The following is a 17,210-nucleotide window of genomic DNA, read 5'->3' as shown; positions in this document are numbered from 1 at the left end:
AATCAATGGTTTGGAGCAGAAGGAAGAAATAAACATTCAACCAGAACAGAATGAAGAAACAAGAATTCACAAAAAATAAGGAGAGGCTTAGGAACCTCCAGGACAAATTTAAATGTTCCAACATCTGAATCATAGGGGTGCCAGAAGGAGAAGAGGAAGAGCAAGAAATTGAAAACTTATTTGAAAACATAATGAAGGAGAACTTCCCCAATCTGGCAGAGGAAATAGACTTCCAGGAAGTCCAGGAAGCTCAGAGAGTCCCAAAGAAGTTGGGTCCAAGGAAGCACACAACAAGGCACATTATAATTACATTACCCAAGATGAAAGATAAGGAGAGAATCAAAAGCAGCAAGAGAAAAGGAGAGAGTTACCTACAAAGGAGTTCCCATAAGACTGTCAGCTGATTTCTCAAAAGAGACCTTACAGGCAAGAGGGGGCTGGAAAGAAGTATTCCAAGTCATGAAAGGTAAGGACCTCCATCCAAGATTGGTCTATCCAGCAAAGTTGTCATTTAGAGTGGAAGGGCAGATAAAGTGCTTCCCAGATAAGGTCAAGTTGAAGAAGTTCATCATCACCAAGCTCTTATTATATGAAATGTTAAAGGTATTTATCTAAGAAAAAGATGATCAAAAATATGAACAGTAAAATGACAACAAACCCACAACTGTCAACAACCGGACCTAAAACAAAAACAAAAACCAACTAAGCAAGCAACTAGGACAGGAACAGAACCACAGAAATGGAGATCACATGGAGGGTTATCAGTGGGGAAGGGGAGGGGGAAGAACAGGGGAAAAGGTACAGGGAAGAAGAAGCATAAATAATAGATACAACATAGACAGGGGGAAGTTAAGAATAGTATAGGAAATGGAGAAGCCAAAGAACTTATATGTATGACCCGTGGACATGAACTAAGGTGGGGGAATGCTCATGGGAGGTGGGGTGCAGAGCAGAGGGGGATAAAAGAGAGAAAAAAACGGGACAACTGTAATGGCATGATCAATGAAATATACGTAGAAAAAGAAAGAAAGAAAGAAAGAAAGAAGGGGTCTGGACAGCGAGGGGCTGCGGCGCTAGATGAACACGAAGCTGTGGACCTCCGGGCAGGAGCAGTGCGGGAGCCGCCCGAGCCTCTCCCAGCTCCCTCGGCACCGGGGGTGGCCGGCCGCTTGCCACAGCAACAGCTGGTTCCTGCAAGAGACGGGGTTGGCTCGGTGGCATTAGGAATCTCCAGAATCCAGGGACGTGTGTCTATGTGGCTTCCTTCATGCAAAAAATATTTAAGTCACAGTTTATGACGGCGTTGTACAAAGACAAATGTAACCCAAGCTGGGTTCATGATCATGGTGACTATTACAGCTTTTTTCTTCTGATTTTAAAAAAAAATTTAAAGATTTTATTTATTTATTTTTAGAGAGGGAAGGGAGGGAGAAAGAGAGAGAGAGAGAGAGACATCAATGTGCGGTTGCTGGGGGCCATGGCTTGCAACGCAGGTATGTGGCCTAACTGGGAATCGAACCTGTGACACTTTGGTTCGCAGCTCGTGCTCGATCCACTGAGCTATGCCAGCTAGGGCTCTGATTTTAAAATTTCAACGTTTTACATTTTCACGGGCCCTGAGAGTGGGTGGGCACCGGGCTCTGTGTCTACAGCGCCTGGTGGAGCGCGGCCCTGAGTCAGTCACAGCGCCAACCCCAGAGGCTCCACGGGCCAATCCAGGCTCAGCTCCTAGGGTCTGGTGAGGCTGGCCAGGCAGCAAAGTTGCTTAACCTCCCTGCACCCCTTTTCCTCCTGTGGGAAGGCAACGCAGGGGAGTCCCTGAGAATGAAGGCTCTGGAGTCAAGGCAAGCCAGGACCCAGCTCCTAGGAGCCTCTGAGGTCCCTCCAGTGGGTAACAAAGATGTCTCCGCCCCTCTGAAGCACTGGGAGGTTCTGTACGAGGCTGTGTGCAGAGAAAATAAAAAACGATCACAACGTAACAACCAACCACAGTCAGCTGCCGGGGTGAGGGGTGGGGGGTGGGTGCAAACCTCACCAACATCAGAGAGAGCAAAAGCCACCAATTCCAAAAGGCACACACCCTGCAGCATTCCGTGTACGTAAAGTTTGGGGGAAAAGAGCAAAATTAAACTATGGTGTTTAGGGAGCCGCACCAAGTGAAGCTATGAAGAGAACTGTATGAGGGATGAGTATGAACGGCCGTGGTCAGCTTTGCGGGGAGAGGAGGGGCTGCGTGGTTAGGAGGGGCTGGGGGACTGGGTGGTCATGACCCAGGTGTGCCTGCTTTCCAAACATGTGTTAACCTGTTCATATAAGTCTTAGCCAATTCTCTGTAGGTATAATTTAAACCTCTGAAAAAGGCAACATCGTGACAATAACAACACATACTAATGAGCACTTGTTCAGTGCTGGGCACCATTCTAAGCTTCCAAGCCTGTAGGGCCTGGCACACAACAGGGGCTTCGCACATGACAGCATTTAAAGTCACAGTCACTATTGCCATCCTCATCATGTAGAGTGAAGCTGAGGTCCCTTGCCTCCAAGGGGCTTGGGAAGCCCGAAGGAAGTACAGCCCCTACCTGGCGCCCAGCACCCCATAGGTGCGTGACTATGCCAGGTGCGCCTTCTGCTTATCCCAGAGACAGAGACCCTTCTAAGGCTAAATAAACCCTCTTAAAGTCCCCAAATGACATGCTAATCCCTCCTGGGCCTGTGCCCTTTGCACACCCGCCCTCAGCTGCCCTCGGAAAGAATCCAGCTGACGGCTCGTCTCTGTCCACACTCTGATCCTCCACCTCTGCCAGCCCTGCCTGGTGAGCTCATGGCCCAGTCAGACCTCCCATCACCTGTTGTGCGCCTGGGCATGGTGGGAGCAGGGAGGGACGGCCCTCCCTGGCACAGCCATGGCTTTGCTTTCTGTTCTTGCCCCTCCCTGGTGGAGTCAGGGGCTCCTGCTGCCCTCATCTCGGCCTCACCACAGTGCCAGGTCCCTTATCCTGAAATATTTGCATCCCAAAGGAGAAATTTGGGGTCAATCAGAGTTTTAGGGCCAGAAAAACTTATGCAAAGATAGGTGGATAAACCAAGGCTCTCAGAGAGCATCTAGCCCTAAGAATGAATCTCTAATGGTAGAATCTCAGGTCTAAGTGGGAGAGAGATTGAACAGGGGCAGGCAGAGAGAGCCTCTTTAGAGTGTGATAATATTGTTTGCCATTTATTGATTGAACACCTACTATGTGCCAAATTCATTATGCCTCATTTTCACAAAGTACGTATTATTATATCTATTTTTTGTTACACATGACAATATCAGCTTCTGCTACTAAGCATCTCTGAGGGGCCAGGAGCTGTACAAAGGGCATGGGATCCTTCCCACAACCCAAGTGGTGGGGATGGTCAAGGTCAGGTGGAGGGCTGGCCCAGAGTCGCATAGCTAGCAAGGGTCAGAGGTGGGGTTCGAACCTGGCTCTGTGCAGTCCCAATGCCCCCTGTCCATGCACAGCTGTCCGCAGCAGCCTTCTGTCACTGGCACTCCCTGCTCCAGGGAGCAGCGTGCTCAGAATTAAAGGGGAAGAAATGAGCATTCCTTAAACTGGGAGGAGAACTGCCCGACCGAGAGACCCCAGAGAGCGCTCTCCCTCCCACAGGGCAACGATCTCTGCACTGGGGAAGCGCCGTCAGTGGAAACAGTCTAGGCTGCGGTTTAGAGCTTAGCTCGGGGATCCGAAGAGTACAGGTTCAAACCCCACCTCTGCCACTTGCCAGGCAGGTGTATGATCTTGGGCACTGCTCTGCCTCTTAGTCTCCTCATCTCAAAGGGAGGATCCTAAAAGAATCCATATCAGGTTCTTGGAATGTTTCAATGGCATACTCGGTGTTCATGAGTCCTTACCACTCTGGCCACAATGGCGTCACGCTCCCACCCCAGGACCTTTGCACTTGCTGTTTGCTCTGCCTGGAACACCTTCCCCCAGATGTCCACACGTGGCTCCTCCCTCCCTGCCTTCAGATCTCTTCAAACACTACCTCCTCAGAGTCACCTTCCTTAAAAAAGGACCACCGCCAGAACGTCCCCCTCGTTCTGCTTTCTTTCTCCAACATAATTTATGTCTCATCTGACAAATTACAAACGTACTCGCCTCATGTCGGTCTCCTGACGGCAGAATGTTGTCTCCCTCAGAGAAGGGACCACATCCGCTTTGTTCGCTGCATCTCCCCGTGCCCGAAACACTGCCTGGCCCATGCTCCACGGCAAGTGTTCAACCAATATTTATCGAGTGAATGAGTGCATGGATGGATGCCTATAAAGAGCTTAGAATAAGGCTCGGCACATAGTGAGCACTCAATACACGTTAGCTGCTGTGTGCTAAGTGCTTTAATTATATGCTAAGTGCTTTCTGACACACCTGCCCTTGTGGGAGGCGGTCTAGGGGGCTGTTATAAGCCAGATCTAGGTCAAATCCTGCTGCATGACCTTGATTGAAGCACCCTGCCCCTCTGAGCCTTACTTTCTGCATCTCTGAGATGAGATAACCGAATGTGGCTTTTCGGGAATTTGGAGGACTCAACTCCCTTCTCTCGAGCTATGCTAAGTGCTCGGCTTGCACAGTCTGGCTTGCCCTTCACTGTTGCCCCGTGGGGAGTTCCTCTTCTTATCTGCATTTTCAGATGAGGAAATTGGGGCGAGGATATTTGCCCTGGGTCACACGGCTGGAAGAAGTGGCAAGGGCTGCTTCTCCTTGGACACAGAGACCAGGACCTCCCCGGGCCCCGCCCTGACCAGGGAGCAGCATCTCACTCCTGCGGCGCGCCGTCATCTCCTGAGCAGCAGAGACGACCCCGGCTCTGCAAGTCACGCTCCCCACGCCCCTGTCCCACTGCTCACCCTCCAGCCCCGCCGCCGTCTCCGTGGCAACGTGGGCTCCTGGCATCCTGGGCAGGCCACTCACACCTCACACACACCGTGTGGCCCTGGGTCAGATACTTCATCCACTGGGCATGGGGTGCCCTGGCCTGCCGGCAGCTCCCTGGAATGGGCCCCAGCCGGAACTGGACGCAGTACCTGCAGTCACACAGGGAGACACCCCCCAAGCACCTGTGAGCATGTACAGCGCTCCTACAGTGCACCTAGCCCTGCGGAGGCCCAGGCTGATGCAACTTCTGCCTGCTACAGGAAACTCTGCGGCAACCCAAGCATTGAGTCCAGTGGAACAGGGGAATCCTGCGGGGTAGGTGTCCGCCCGGTTCACAGATCAGGAAACTGAGCATCAGAGAGTTAATTTGCCTGTGGTCACACAGCTAGTAAGTGCTATAAACCCCCAAAGCCTAAACTGACATTCCTAAGCACTCCACTGCATTTCACACGAGATCTTATTTTGATAGAAGAGATTCCCCACGAGAATTACTTCAAGTTCCCATTATGGGGTACTTGAAGTAAGGGCCAATTTGCCAAAATTTTACCTCTAACCAACTTTTCTGCAAATGGCGGTAAATGGCTCCGCCTGCTGGAGGAGACGCAGCTTAACAAAGACTGGAGGGGTGACTGCACGGGGCGTGCGCCCCCTGGTGGCTGCAGCCTCTGGGAGGCCCAAGGACTACACCGTTTTCTCCTAAGTCAGCCCCAAACCTGTGTCCCCAGCCCCTCTATCTGAGCTGCCCCTAGAACTCCTCAGGAATCTGCCTCTTACCAGAAACCTGAGATAAATGGAACTTTCATCTTCTCAACATACTTTCTCTTCCCTTTTTGTAGTTTATTTATCGGGAACTCTTGCCCTCACCGTATTTGGTCTTGGAGGGGCCATAAATCAGGGTGGCTGGTCCAGGATGCCCACCCTACCACTAGCCTGGGCAATGATTAAAGCAGACCAATCAGAGTTCCTGTCCTCTGGGCCACAGTGATTGGTTCAAAGATGGGCCTGGGATCCAAGCAGGACCAATCAAATTCCCCAGAAATAACACACTGACACTGGGAGGAAGGGATCCTTCCCCCGCCCCCCCTCCGCAGTGCCAAGCTGGGAGGATGTGAGGCTGCTGGTTCCCGTGTTGGCTGCTGCAGGGAGAATGGCTGCTGGAGAATGAAGCCAATATATAGGTGGGGCGGGGGAGGGGGTAGAAAGAGAAAGAATGAATATAAATATGAGTGAGTCCTGACATATTTGACTCGACTCCAGCCATGCTTGAAGTGACGCTATTTCAGAACTTCCTTTCTAGTTATCCTCGTATAAACCAGTAATAATCCATTTCACCTGAGCCAGTTGGAGCTAAGTTTCTGTCACCTGCAATGAAAGGAACCCTAATATAGCTCCGTCCCCATCCCCACGGCCACTGCTTTTGTTCAGACCTTGTTCTTTCCACTGGCATTTACTGAACACCTGGGGCCTGACCTCACACCGCCTCCCCTCACACACCGGTCTGCCTCCAGTCCTTGCAATCCACCCTTTGCCAGGTGCAGGGCGACCACCCCGGTCCAGACCACCCTCATCTCTCACCTGGACCCCAGCAGCAGCCTCCCCTTCGGTCTCCTGATTCTCCCCTTGTCTGTCTCCGAGTGCCACTCAAAGGCATACTGTGAAAACTCCAGTGAGATCATGTTACTCTCTGCTCCAAACCCTCCCATGACTCCCATCTCTTGTGAGAAAGCGTCCGGCTTCTCACCACAGCCTACAGGCCCTGTGCAATCTGACCACCCCCCTCCTGCATGTTTCTGACCTTCTTCCCTATGCGCTCACTCTCCCTGCACGCCAGCCACACGGGTCTTGCTGATCCTTGCACACACCGGGCCTGCCCTGCACTTGCTGGTCCCTTTGTTAGACATGCCCCTACCCCAGAAAGCCTCCTCCAGATCTTAGTTCAAGTATCACCTCAAGGAGGACATCGCTGGCACCCCTCCCCCTCCCCTGCTTTATTTCTCCCCATAGCCCTGAGCACCATCGGCATGCTGTTTGCTGACTGTCCTTCTCATCCCACTAGACTGACTGTCCACTCCGTGAGGACCCCTGTTTCTGTCCTTTTTTCCTTCTTGCTGTCACCTCAAGGCCTACCACAGTGCCTTTCACACAGTGGGCACTCCATAAACGTTGAGTGAGTGAATGAATGGACGGATGGATGAGTTTGAATGGAGACCAGTTATTAAGGACTCCAAAATTATGTTAATGAGCTTACAAATGTATCAGGACAAAAAATGTCAAAGCAAGAGAAAGACATGATGGAAGTTTAATCCAAGGACAATGTTCACCAGTTTTAGTTTCACCTTGGGTTCATTTGCGTCAACTTACCCGCCTACCTCCTGCTCCTTGGGGACGCCTCGCTTTCTCCGCTCCTCCCCATAGCTGCCCGTGGTTATCAGAGCAGGGACTGTGGGCCAAGGACAACAGAGAGTTAGGTAGCTCAGCACCACCCCCTGCCCCGCCCCCCACCGCCCGAGGGCTATGACACCACAGGAAGCTGGGTGAGGTCCTCCCGGCCTCCCAGTCATTTACATGGCGGCCCTATAGAGACCATGGGGTCCCAGAACAGGTTGATGGTCCCCACTAGCACCCTTTGTGTGATGCTGGAGGCAGGATCGTATTGATCTCCGAGACTCAGGGCCTAGCACGGCAGGTTTCAAAGCTTTTCAAATGAATGAGTTTTATAAATAGATGAGTGAGCAAAACAGTAGATAAAAGAGTTAACTGGATGGATGGATGGATGGATGGCTAAAATAATGGAAGAAAGGAAGAATGGATGGATGATGGGTAAATAAATGGGAAGATGGGGAGGACAGGAAAAAGGAGAGACGGAGAGACGACGAATGGGAAGGGTAGATGGAGAGAGAACAGGTAGGTGGATAGGTGAATTAGTAAGAGAAATAAATGGATAAACTTGTGGGTGGGAAGGTGTAAAGATGGAAGAAAGGAGGTACAGAGGGATGGGCAGATAAATGAATTAATAAACTTATTGTGATTGTGTAGGACCAACTTCCAAGCCCCTTCCTAGAGCAGATTAAAACACACACACACACACACACACACACACACACACGGAAGGAAAGGATGGCGACTCCTTAGGGGAAAAAAGTCCAAAACTCGGCAATGGAGCCGAGCCAAAGATTCCCTGTTGGACTAGAGCTCGTGGCCTAGAAGAGGGCCACACTGGGGCATCCGGGACCCTTCCCCTGCTGCTGCCCTAGGGACTGGGCTCAGTCTTTGCAATTTCCCTCCCCTCCTCTCTTTTAACACCCATGGCGCTTCTTTTGGTGCAGCCTAAAGCAGTGAGGAGAGCCCCAGAGAAGCCCAGATTCTAGTCCCAGTGCTGCCTCTTACAGCTCAGTGACCTCAGTCAAGTCACTGCACATCTCTGGGCCCTAGTCTCCTCATAAGCAAAATGGGGATGATACCAGTCCCCGCCTCATAGAGTTGGGATTAAATGAGATGGTTTGTAGTGAGCCGCGTGGCTTGGGCCGGCTTTGCGTCTCCCTGAGCATTGGTTTCCCCTTCTAAAAAATGAGAATAGTATCGCTGGCCTCAGAGAGTCAAGGAATGTGGCCAGGCGCTTAGCGCACAGTAGGGGCAGTCAGGAGAGCCTTCCGGGGACACTGGCATCGGGGCTGGAAGTGATGAGCCAGGCAAGGTCTGATGCAGGTGGCAGGGGACAGGGGGAAGGATTTCAGGCCAAAGGAATGGCACTGCCACTCTCGGCACCCCACTGCCACCTCCCTGGTCCAGCCGCCAACCTCTCTCACCACTGCAGTCACCTCTGCCCCGATCTCCCTGCTACCTTCTGACCCCCTGTCCCCATGAAGATCAGAATGATTCTTTAACACATGGGCAGCCCTGGCTGGTGTGGCTCAGTGGACTGAGTGCCAGTCTGAGAACCAAAGGGTCACCAGTTTGATTCCCCATCAGGGCACATGCCAGGGTTTTGTGGGCCAGGGCCCCAGTAGGGGGGCGTGTGAGAGGCAACCAATCAATGTATCTCTCGCACATTGATGTTTCTCTCCCTTTCTTTCTCCTTCTCTTCCCTTCTCCCTAAAAATCAATAAATAAAATCTTCCTTTAAAAAATAAAGGAAACATGGGCAGAGAGATATGAGGTTACAGGAGGCAAAAGCCAGAACACATGGAGCTTATAGACCATGAGGAGGCAGTTGGGTTTCACCCTGAGGCACTGGGCAGCTACCGCAGAATGGAAAGCAGGAGGGCGACACCACGGGAAGGTGTACGGGGTAGCTGGAGAACGACCACCTCTCCCCACCGGCCTGCAGCACGGGGAGAGACCGGAAGGACACCCCGAGCCCTGCTGCCTGCTCTTCTGCCCCTTCAGGGACACCACTGCACCCTCTTGCTCAGCCTCTTCAGCTGCAAAACTGGCACCACCTATTCTTCTGTACGGGCCTCAGAACCTTTCGTCCAGGTGTGCAAGGCAGCCAGCACCTGTTGTTTTGCCTGCCTTGCATCATTCAACCCAAGTTCCCTTTGGAGACCACCCGTCTCCTACTCTCACGCAGATGGGACTGACCTCCCTCCCAACCTCAAAGGGAGCACATGCCCAGGCTTGGCCAATCAGCATGTTCCATCTGGATTTATTGATGGGTTCAACAGGGGATATATGACCCAGGTCAAGCTAAGAAAATATCATCCCAGGATATTTGCTGAAATTATGAGAAAGAGACTTTTTCTTCTAACAGCTAGGTCGGTTGGAGGGAACCCTGGAGTTATCAAAATGCATTCCCAGATGGCCTGAGAATAAGGCCAACTCAGAGGAAAACAGAGATGAGAGATGGAGAGAGAGTCCTGGCCACATGGCTTGAGCCCCTGGATCCAACCATGCCTGAATGCAAACACTGGACTTTTAGTTACATGAAACACTCATTTTTGCTCAGGTCAGTTTAAACTGGGTTTCCATCACGTGCATGCAAAGTCCTGACTGATTCACACTGGGAGATGGAGGAGAAAGAAGACAAGATGCCCAGAGGAAGCCAGAGATTCTTACCTCATTCACAACGCGAGGACAGGGAATCAGGGCTAAAGGGAGGTAAAGTCTCACCCCAAACTTGGAACGCCCACAGGACCTGACAGTCACTCCTGGTGGCCGCCCCAACTCACACAAGGACTGCTGGCACTCCAGTCCCTGGGGGCTCCGGTACTCCACGCAGCCAGCCCGCTCTTCCAGGTGGGGGCAGGGAGCACCCCCATTCCTTGGCTCCCGCAGGACGTGCCTCCTGCGGACACGGTAGGAGAGCTGACAGGGTTTGGCACAGCGGCTCCAGCCACTCCACTCCGCCACAACGCAGGAGACCGCTGCAAGAGAAGGCAGTATCTCCGGGGCAACTCGGATTGTCAGTGGGCGGATCTTCTCCACCTGCCCCCCAAGCCGGACCTTCGAAAACACCACGCAGAGCACCAGGACCCCTGCAACCCGGAGACCATGCCCTCCCCAGAAGTTTCTGTATGACCAACGCGGGTACATCTACCCACTTTGCACTCCACGTGCGACCTCCTTCCGGTGACCGTTCGGGCCGTTCCCGTCACTCATGCCTTCGGTAAACATTTCCGCAGCACCGGGGACAACTGACTTCACCCTTTCGTGCCTCACTTGCTTCCTTAGTCAAATAGGAAGAAGAACGGGATTCACCCGGTAGGGTGGCCTCGAGGGTGTGATCAGATCCGGCCTACAAAGAACAGGCTTGTGCCACGTGGCGAGAGCTCAGCACATACAGCTACTCCTCCGCGGCGGCGACGTGAACCGCAGCCGCACCGCCAGCCGCACAGATTGGAAACAAGCTCCAGCAGAAGCTATTTCCGGTGTGACGTGTGTCTGTATGGTTTTAACACCTGCAAAGCAGTGCTTCGTAGCGTTTAAAAATTCCCACAGGTATTATACACAGCATACATAGCTGATCCTCGTTAGGTACAGATCCTGTATTTATGAATTTGCCCATTTGCTAACATGCATTTGTCACCCCCGAATCAAAACTGGAGACACTTTGCTGTCATTCACACCCAGCAAACACTTCCAGTCGCCCAAAGCACACGCTCACGGCTGGTGTCGAACAAGACCGTTCGGAGGCGGCGGATGGGTAGCGCCATGCAGAGCAAGAAGCTGCACTTTGGGGCCAGTTGGATGGGGTTTGTATCCCAGCTCACACACACACACACACACACACACACACACACACATAGGTACACACATGTACACACAGTTGTGTGCACACACAAGGTGGCTCCTACTGTCAAAATTGATTCACTCATTCCACAAATATTTACTGAGCACCTACTGTGAGCCAGGAGACACAGTGGTGAATGAGAAAGACAGGCCGGTCCTCGTGAAAAGCACTCCCCAGCTGTGAGACGCCTGCTAGCTTGGGGCAACATGAAAACGTGTGAAAAATACATCCTGGAATTGAGGGAGGGAGGGAGGTCACTGTGTTGCAAACACAGTGTTGCAAACAGTGTTGCTTCCAGCACCTCGGGAAGTCATGACCCCTGGTGCAGACCCCCACCCTTAGCGGAGTTGAAATGCTCAGAGGGAGGAAGGAGGAACAATGGGAAGAAATCAAACATGACAGCCTATCCATCACGATTGCTTCCGTCATTCACCTAATAGTGGCATCAGTGATGTCCCTGGTGCCGAGCCAGGCAAGTCACATCCCGGGCTTCATGTGATCGTCACCAGGAGCTTAGGAGACTGTGTGCTCCCAGATCCTCTTTGCCCTGTGCTCTCCGGGAAGTCTGTGATTCACAGAGGCTCCCTGACCCCCTGAGGCCAGTTGACCTCAGCACATGGGGGGCACCGGCAGGGAGGAGAGTGTGACCCAGGTATTTGTGGCCCCCACCCCTTGACTCAGCCTCGCTCCTGGTGAGGGGCGACCCTCGGCCACGCATCCTGCTCTCACCAAGCACCAGGTTAACACCCTTTTGTCCTCTGCTCCCCTGAACAGAGCTGTCATCAACTTCCCTTCCATTTAACTCTCTGGGGGCACCATCTGTCACTTGCCTGGACCCCGACTCCTATATTACGTGTACTATTGTCAGATCATCCCCCAGAGGAGGCAAGTGGAGCATAAGGGGACGGACTGTCTGAGTCAGCCAAGGTGGTGGAGTCAGACAAACCTGGATGCAAACTGCAGGCTCCCAGGAGTGATGCCATGACAAACGCAAAGCACCGAGAGGACTGTGAAAGCTCTGTACAACAGCAATCTTTCTGCGTTTCTTGAACAACTACTTAGGGCCTACTGTGTGCCGAGCACTGCACTGAGTGCCGGGAACAGAGAGGAGCAAAGAAAAAAACATCCCTGCCCTGGAGGGACTGACATTCTGCAAGAGAAACAGCCAATAGACCACACAACCTATGATGTCATTTCAACCAGCGCTCTGCTCTGTGCTCTGAGAACAGACAAGGCAGGATGAGAACGGCAGGGTGGGGTGATGGGACCCCATTTCAGGTGAAAGGGTCAAGGGAGGCCTCCAAGACCAAGAACATCTGAGGAGGGGAGGGAGGGAGGGAGCTGTGTAGGTGCCTGTGTGGAGGGGAGGCAGGTTCCAGGCAGAGGAAACGGCAGTGTAAAGGCCCTGCAGCAGGGTCAAGGCTGGGTGCTGGAGGGACAGTGAGGAGGCCAGTGTGACTGCAGTGGGACAAGAAGGAGAGAAAGTGGCAGGAGGTGATGTCAGAAGGCAGTGACAGGGTACAGGGCTTTAATGATTATTAAATCATTAAAGGGCCAAAGGGCCGCACCAAAGTCCAACACTGATTCCCTGTCCTGCCCAGCCCGTCAGTCAGGTGAGAGCTTTTGCAGAAAATTAGTCAGATGCCACCCTGCGGGTATTCTTTCCATGTTGCTGGCACCTGTGAGGTCACCAAGCAGCATGCGTATGTGGCATCCCCAGGCAACTGTCTGGGGCTGTAACCTCAGTACATCCGTGTGATTACTCCTATCTTGTTGGCCTCCTCCACTCATGTCAGCACCACGGAGGCAGGTCCTTGTCCCCTGCCGGATCCCGGCACCAAGCACAGTACCTGGTACATGAGTAAGAGAATACTGAACAAATCTTGCCTTACCAACAACAAAGAAAATATGACCAGGTGGCATTGCTAAAAGATACCACCAGATGGCGGTGTTTCTCAAAACAAAGGCCACCCCACCTTTTTCCGGAGTAAAGGAGAAATTCTAGCTTATCAGTGCAGCTAAAAAAAAAAAAAAAAAAAAAAAAAAAAAAAAAGCGGAGAGAGGAGATGGGAGGTTTAAAGGTTGTTCGTTCAGCCCTAGGGACCCAGATAACATCGTGCCAGCTGAGCTTGCTGGAGCCAGACAGAATTTCCCACAGTTCCCCTGGATCCTCCCCACCTCATTCTGACAGGCCCAAGCGCATCAGGAAATGCCTTTCTGGACAGTCCAAACCCCACCTTATTCTCTGAACCTCATGGCCCAGTCCCCTGACCCTCCATCCTCCTTGCTGCCTACCGGAGTGCAGTTCTGACCTGTCACCTGAAATCCTAGAGTGCTTCTCGTATCCTATTGAAGTGGTTCACAAAAGATCTTTTTTTGATAGTGGATTATTATAAAGACCCCCAAGCCTAGTGGCTAAAAATCTAAGTTGTTCCTGAAACACACCCTCAGTCCCTCACAACCTCCTCCTCCTGTTCAATGTCTCAGCACCCTTTTACTTCGAGTTCCCTGAAAGGCACGGTCTCCTACGGCTCAGTGGCGGGCCGCTGTCATTTCTACCCACCCAGCCTCCTAACCCGAGTTTCCTGGTAACACTGTCTCAATCTTCTTTTGAGGAACCAGTTACACGTCCACCTAATTTGGAGAGAGTGGCCTCACCCTCATTCTTGGGATGGTGCCTGTGACCCAAACATGATCAATTGACATATTCCTTCTCCTGGACTAAGTGATTGATTGGGTCACAAATGAGCATGTGACCCACACTGGGCCTATAAGAACCATCCCTAGGATATCGGCCCAAACGAATGGGGAATGGATGTTCTCCTTCCACTAGGGACACCAGTTTAGAGCTACTGGGTACTACCTTTGGTACCATTTGGTGACAGCATGCCTGAGAATGAAGCTAACACCAGCAGAGCTGAAAGGTGGAAGGAGATGGAGCCCTGATGATATCCTTAGAGCCCCTGGATCCAGCCATGCCTGAAGCCAATCCACGGATTGATGTTTAGTTTCCCAAGCCAATCAATCCCCTTGCTAGCTGAGGTCAATATGAGTTGTGTCACAACCCTCAGAGTACTGACTAGTGCAATGAATATATAAATACATAAGTGCGGAGATTGATCCTTACAGGGTTGAAGTGAGAATTAAAGAATATAAAATACATGAAAACAGTAAATAATTTGAAGCAATGATGTCCATCCTCTAAGCCTTCCCAGTCACTCCAGCTCCACCCTCTCCTGGCCTCCACCCCTTCCTCACTGATCACGTCCAAGCCTTATCCTGCTATCTTGCTCGGACTGCCTGAAATTCCTTCACAGACACCCTGTCTCCCCCAAATAAACTGTAAGCTTGAGAGAGATCCAAGCCCCATCTTTCTAGTCCCCAGGGCTTCTTAGCTGAGCTTGGCAGACAGCAGACGGCCAGCAGTGTGACAGAACCGAATGTGGGCAGTGCTGAGCGCTCCTCTTCCACCCGTAGGCCCCCGTGCTCCTCTCCCAAATGCTTAAGTCCCTCCCCCTCATGAGCACCCATATACTACTGCGGTCTGGCGCTAGGCTGCCGGGGTTCAAATCCCAGACCTGCCGTGTCATAGCTGTGCAACTCTGAGCAGGTCACTACCTCTCTGTGCCTCAGTTCCTCATCTGGAAAATGACATGAAAACATTGTTCCATGGAACTGTTATGAGGCTTCAAGTTTTATATCAAGCACTTAAACAGCACCTCCCTGGCTGTTGGTAAGTACTCAGTAAGTGTTAGGGTTTTGTTTTTGTTTTTTTTCAAAGTCATCCTCGGTATCTCTTCCCACAACAATTACTGAAGTCAGCCAACATTCTCCCCTAAGTCACTCCCAACTGGTCACCATGTCCCCTCCTGCCCTGCTCCTCTGGGGGGTAGAAAAGTGAACTTGTCCTTGGTCTAGTTTGTAAGACCTTGGCTCCACCCAGCCCAGTCAAGGGGGCAGATCCTAGGTCTGCTGCCTTTTTGACACCTTCCCAAAGGAGCAGAACAAAAAGGGACCAGGTCTTTCTACAACAGACAATGCTGGGAAGCTGATAACATCGTGTGAAAGTGTCACTGATCCCTCTGCCCGGTCCCCTTCCTGAACCCCCCCCCCCACACACACACACACACACAACCCCTGGGCTAAGGCAGGAGAGCCCCTGTGGGTGCAGTCCCACACTCTGAGAGACACCGTGGCGGAGTGAACCTTCTGTACAGAAAGCAGACACATACGAAAGTGTCCCCAAGACGGTCCTTCTGCAAGCTTACTCAGAGGGAGTCTCCTGTGCTATGGCTGGGGAGATACCACACCCCAAATTACTTTTCCCTCTCACTGCTGCCTGAATTTCCATTAGCCACTCCCGCATGGGAAGCAGCAGGGCCCTAGAAGACAGGATCCAGCGAGGTTCAAAGCCTGCTGGATCACCTCGGCTGGCCAAAGCCCCCCCCCTCCAAGCCCCACTTTTCTCACCTGTGAACGGGGACCTTATTATATGCAGGGTCCCCAGAGTGCTGTGAGAAAGCCACCAGGTTTGATGGGACACCCAGCCCAGCCCTCGGGCACGCAGTTGGTAAGTGATGGATAAATGTTGGGTCGCTCCGATTTTGAGTTTAAATGTAAATTCCTGGAGGACCACTGATGATGTCTCAGGATATAAGGGCCCCACTGCTGTCCCCCCTGACAAAGAAAAGTTGGGTCTGTATCCACTTTACAATGGGACAGAATGTGGATTGTTGCCACCAGTGGGCGTGCAAGACTTACTACTGCGGTTTAAAGAAGGCAATCCTCGCCACTACCGGGGACACAAACCAGCCCCTGATTTCAGAGTCCGGTGCGTACCCCTCTGGCGGGGTCTTTGGAGGAAATGCTTAGACCCAGGTCCTGCGGCCACCGCCAGCACGGGGACCACAGGGAGGCGTCGTTACCTGCGTACGGATCCCGCCCCTCCGCCTCCCCAGGCCTGCCCAAGTTTTACCTGCTCCTCGCCCCACCCCACCCCCTGTTTCTCTGCCCCTGGTAACAACCAGTCCGAGTTTTCGTCCCCTCCCGGAGTCCCTCCACTCTGAGCCCTCTCCAGGTTTCCGCGGTTCCCTCGGCCTCCTCAACGCCTTCTCTCTCTTCGCCTGGTGAACTCGCCGCCCTCAGTGCGCTGCGTGCGCCCAGTCCTCCCTAGCACCCCTCCACGCCTCACGCCCTTCCCCCAGCTGGGGTTGCCCGATAAAACACAGGACGTCCGGCTGGATTTGAATTTCAGAAAAATGATCAGTAACTTTTAACAGAAGTATGGCTCACGGAATATATAGGACATACTCGTACTAAAAAAGTATTGGTTACCTGAAATTCAAGTTTAACTGGGAATCCTGTATTTTGACTTGCTAAACCTGGCACTCTACCCCAACCCAAGCGCCCCCTCCTCCCTCGCAACCCTGCATGTCCCCCACAACACCCCCCCCCCCCGACCCAGGCGCCAGGTGTCCGTCTCACCCGAGTGCCTGGCTGGCGCGCCTCTTCCGTGAGCCCCGCCCTCACGGCACGGTTGCACCCCCTCCAGGTCCCGTGCGCAGTCCTCGCGCCCCCTCCCGAGCACCCTCCAACTCTCCAGGCATCCCTCTCCGTTTCGCCCCAGGAGGCTCCCGCGCCCTGATCCATGCCGCGCGCATCTTTCTGGAGGCGCACCTCCGGGCCTAGAACCCCCTCCATGAACCGCATCCTTCGGTCCTCCTCGGCATTCCCACACCCCCGCTCCCCAAATCTCCAAACGCTCCACCCACGCGTCGTGCTCCCGGGAGCGCACCTGGGCAGGCCCGCGCGTAGTCGGCGCAGCAGTCTCGCGCGGAGCTGCACGCCTGGTCGCAGAAACAGCGCGGAGGCGCCGGGGCAACGCAGGTCGGGTCACGGCCGGGGCAGCAGCGGCCCAGCGCGGAGCAGCCCCGCCCGGGCCAGAGTGTGCCCGGCGGCCCCCGCGCCCAGGATACCGCGGCCACTGCGGCCGGGAAGAGCGCCAGCGCCAGGACCCACGGCGCTCCGTGCGGGGCCATCGCGGGGCTTAGGCTGGGAACCCGCCGAAG

General features: G+C 53.1%; 1 protein-coding gene across 1 annotated transcript; it reads right to left on the bottom strand.

Annotated features, from left to right (window-relative positions):
• Positions 1–1,033: 1,033 nt before the first annotated feature.
• On the bottom strand, positions 1,034–17,210 carry LOC114506138 (somatomedin-B and thrombospondin type-1 domain-containing protein-like). The gene is made up of 5 exons (XM_028523633.2): positions 16,937–17,210; positions 10,082–10,276; positions 7,275–7,353; positions 4,886–5,062; positions 1,034–1,191 (listed from the first exon to the last, which is right to left on the bottom strand). The coding sequence occupies exons 1-5, from the start codon at positions 17,178–17,180 to the stop codon at positions 1,074–1,076; spliced, it is 813 nt and encodes a 270-aa protein (XP_028379434.1). The 5' UTR covers positions 17,181–17,210; the 3' UTR covers positions 1,034–1,073.

The sequence above is a fragment of the Phyllostomus discolor genome, chromosome 9 (assembly GCF_004126475.2).
Source record: "Phyllostomus discolor isolate MPI-MPIP mPhyDis1 chromosome 9, mPhyDis1.pri.v3, whole genome shotgun sequence".
NCBI lineage: Eukaryota > Metazoa > Chordata > Mammalia > Chiroptera > Phyllostomidae > Phyllostomus > Phyllostomus discolor.
This window is presented reverse-complemented; position numbering and strand designations above follow the sequence as displayed.

Excerpts from the sequence above, each read along its gene's own strand:
- LOC114506138 (XM_028523633.2), bottom strand. The coding sequence starts at position 17,180 with ATGGCCCCGCACGGAGCGCCGTGGGTCCTGGCGCTGGCGCTCTTCCCG. Across the intron at positions 10,277-16,936 it reads CTACGCGCGGGCCTGCCCAG|CGGTCTCCTGCGTTGTGGCG; the intron begins GTGCGCTCCCGG and ends CTTCTCTTGCAG. Across the intron at positions 7,354-10,081 it reads GGAGTGCCAGCAGTCCTTGT|TCCCTGCTCTGATAACCACG; the intron begins GTGAGTTGGGGC and ends CTTGGCCCACAG.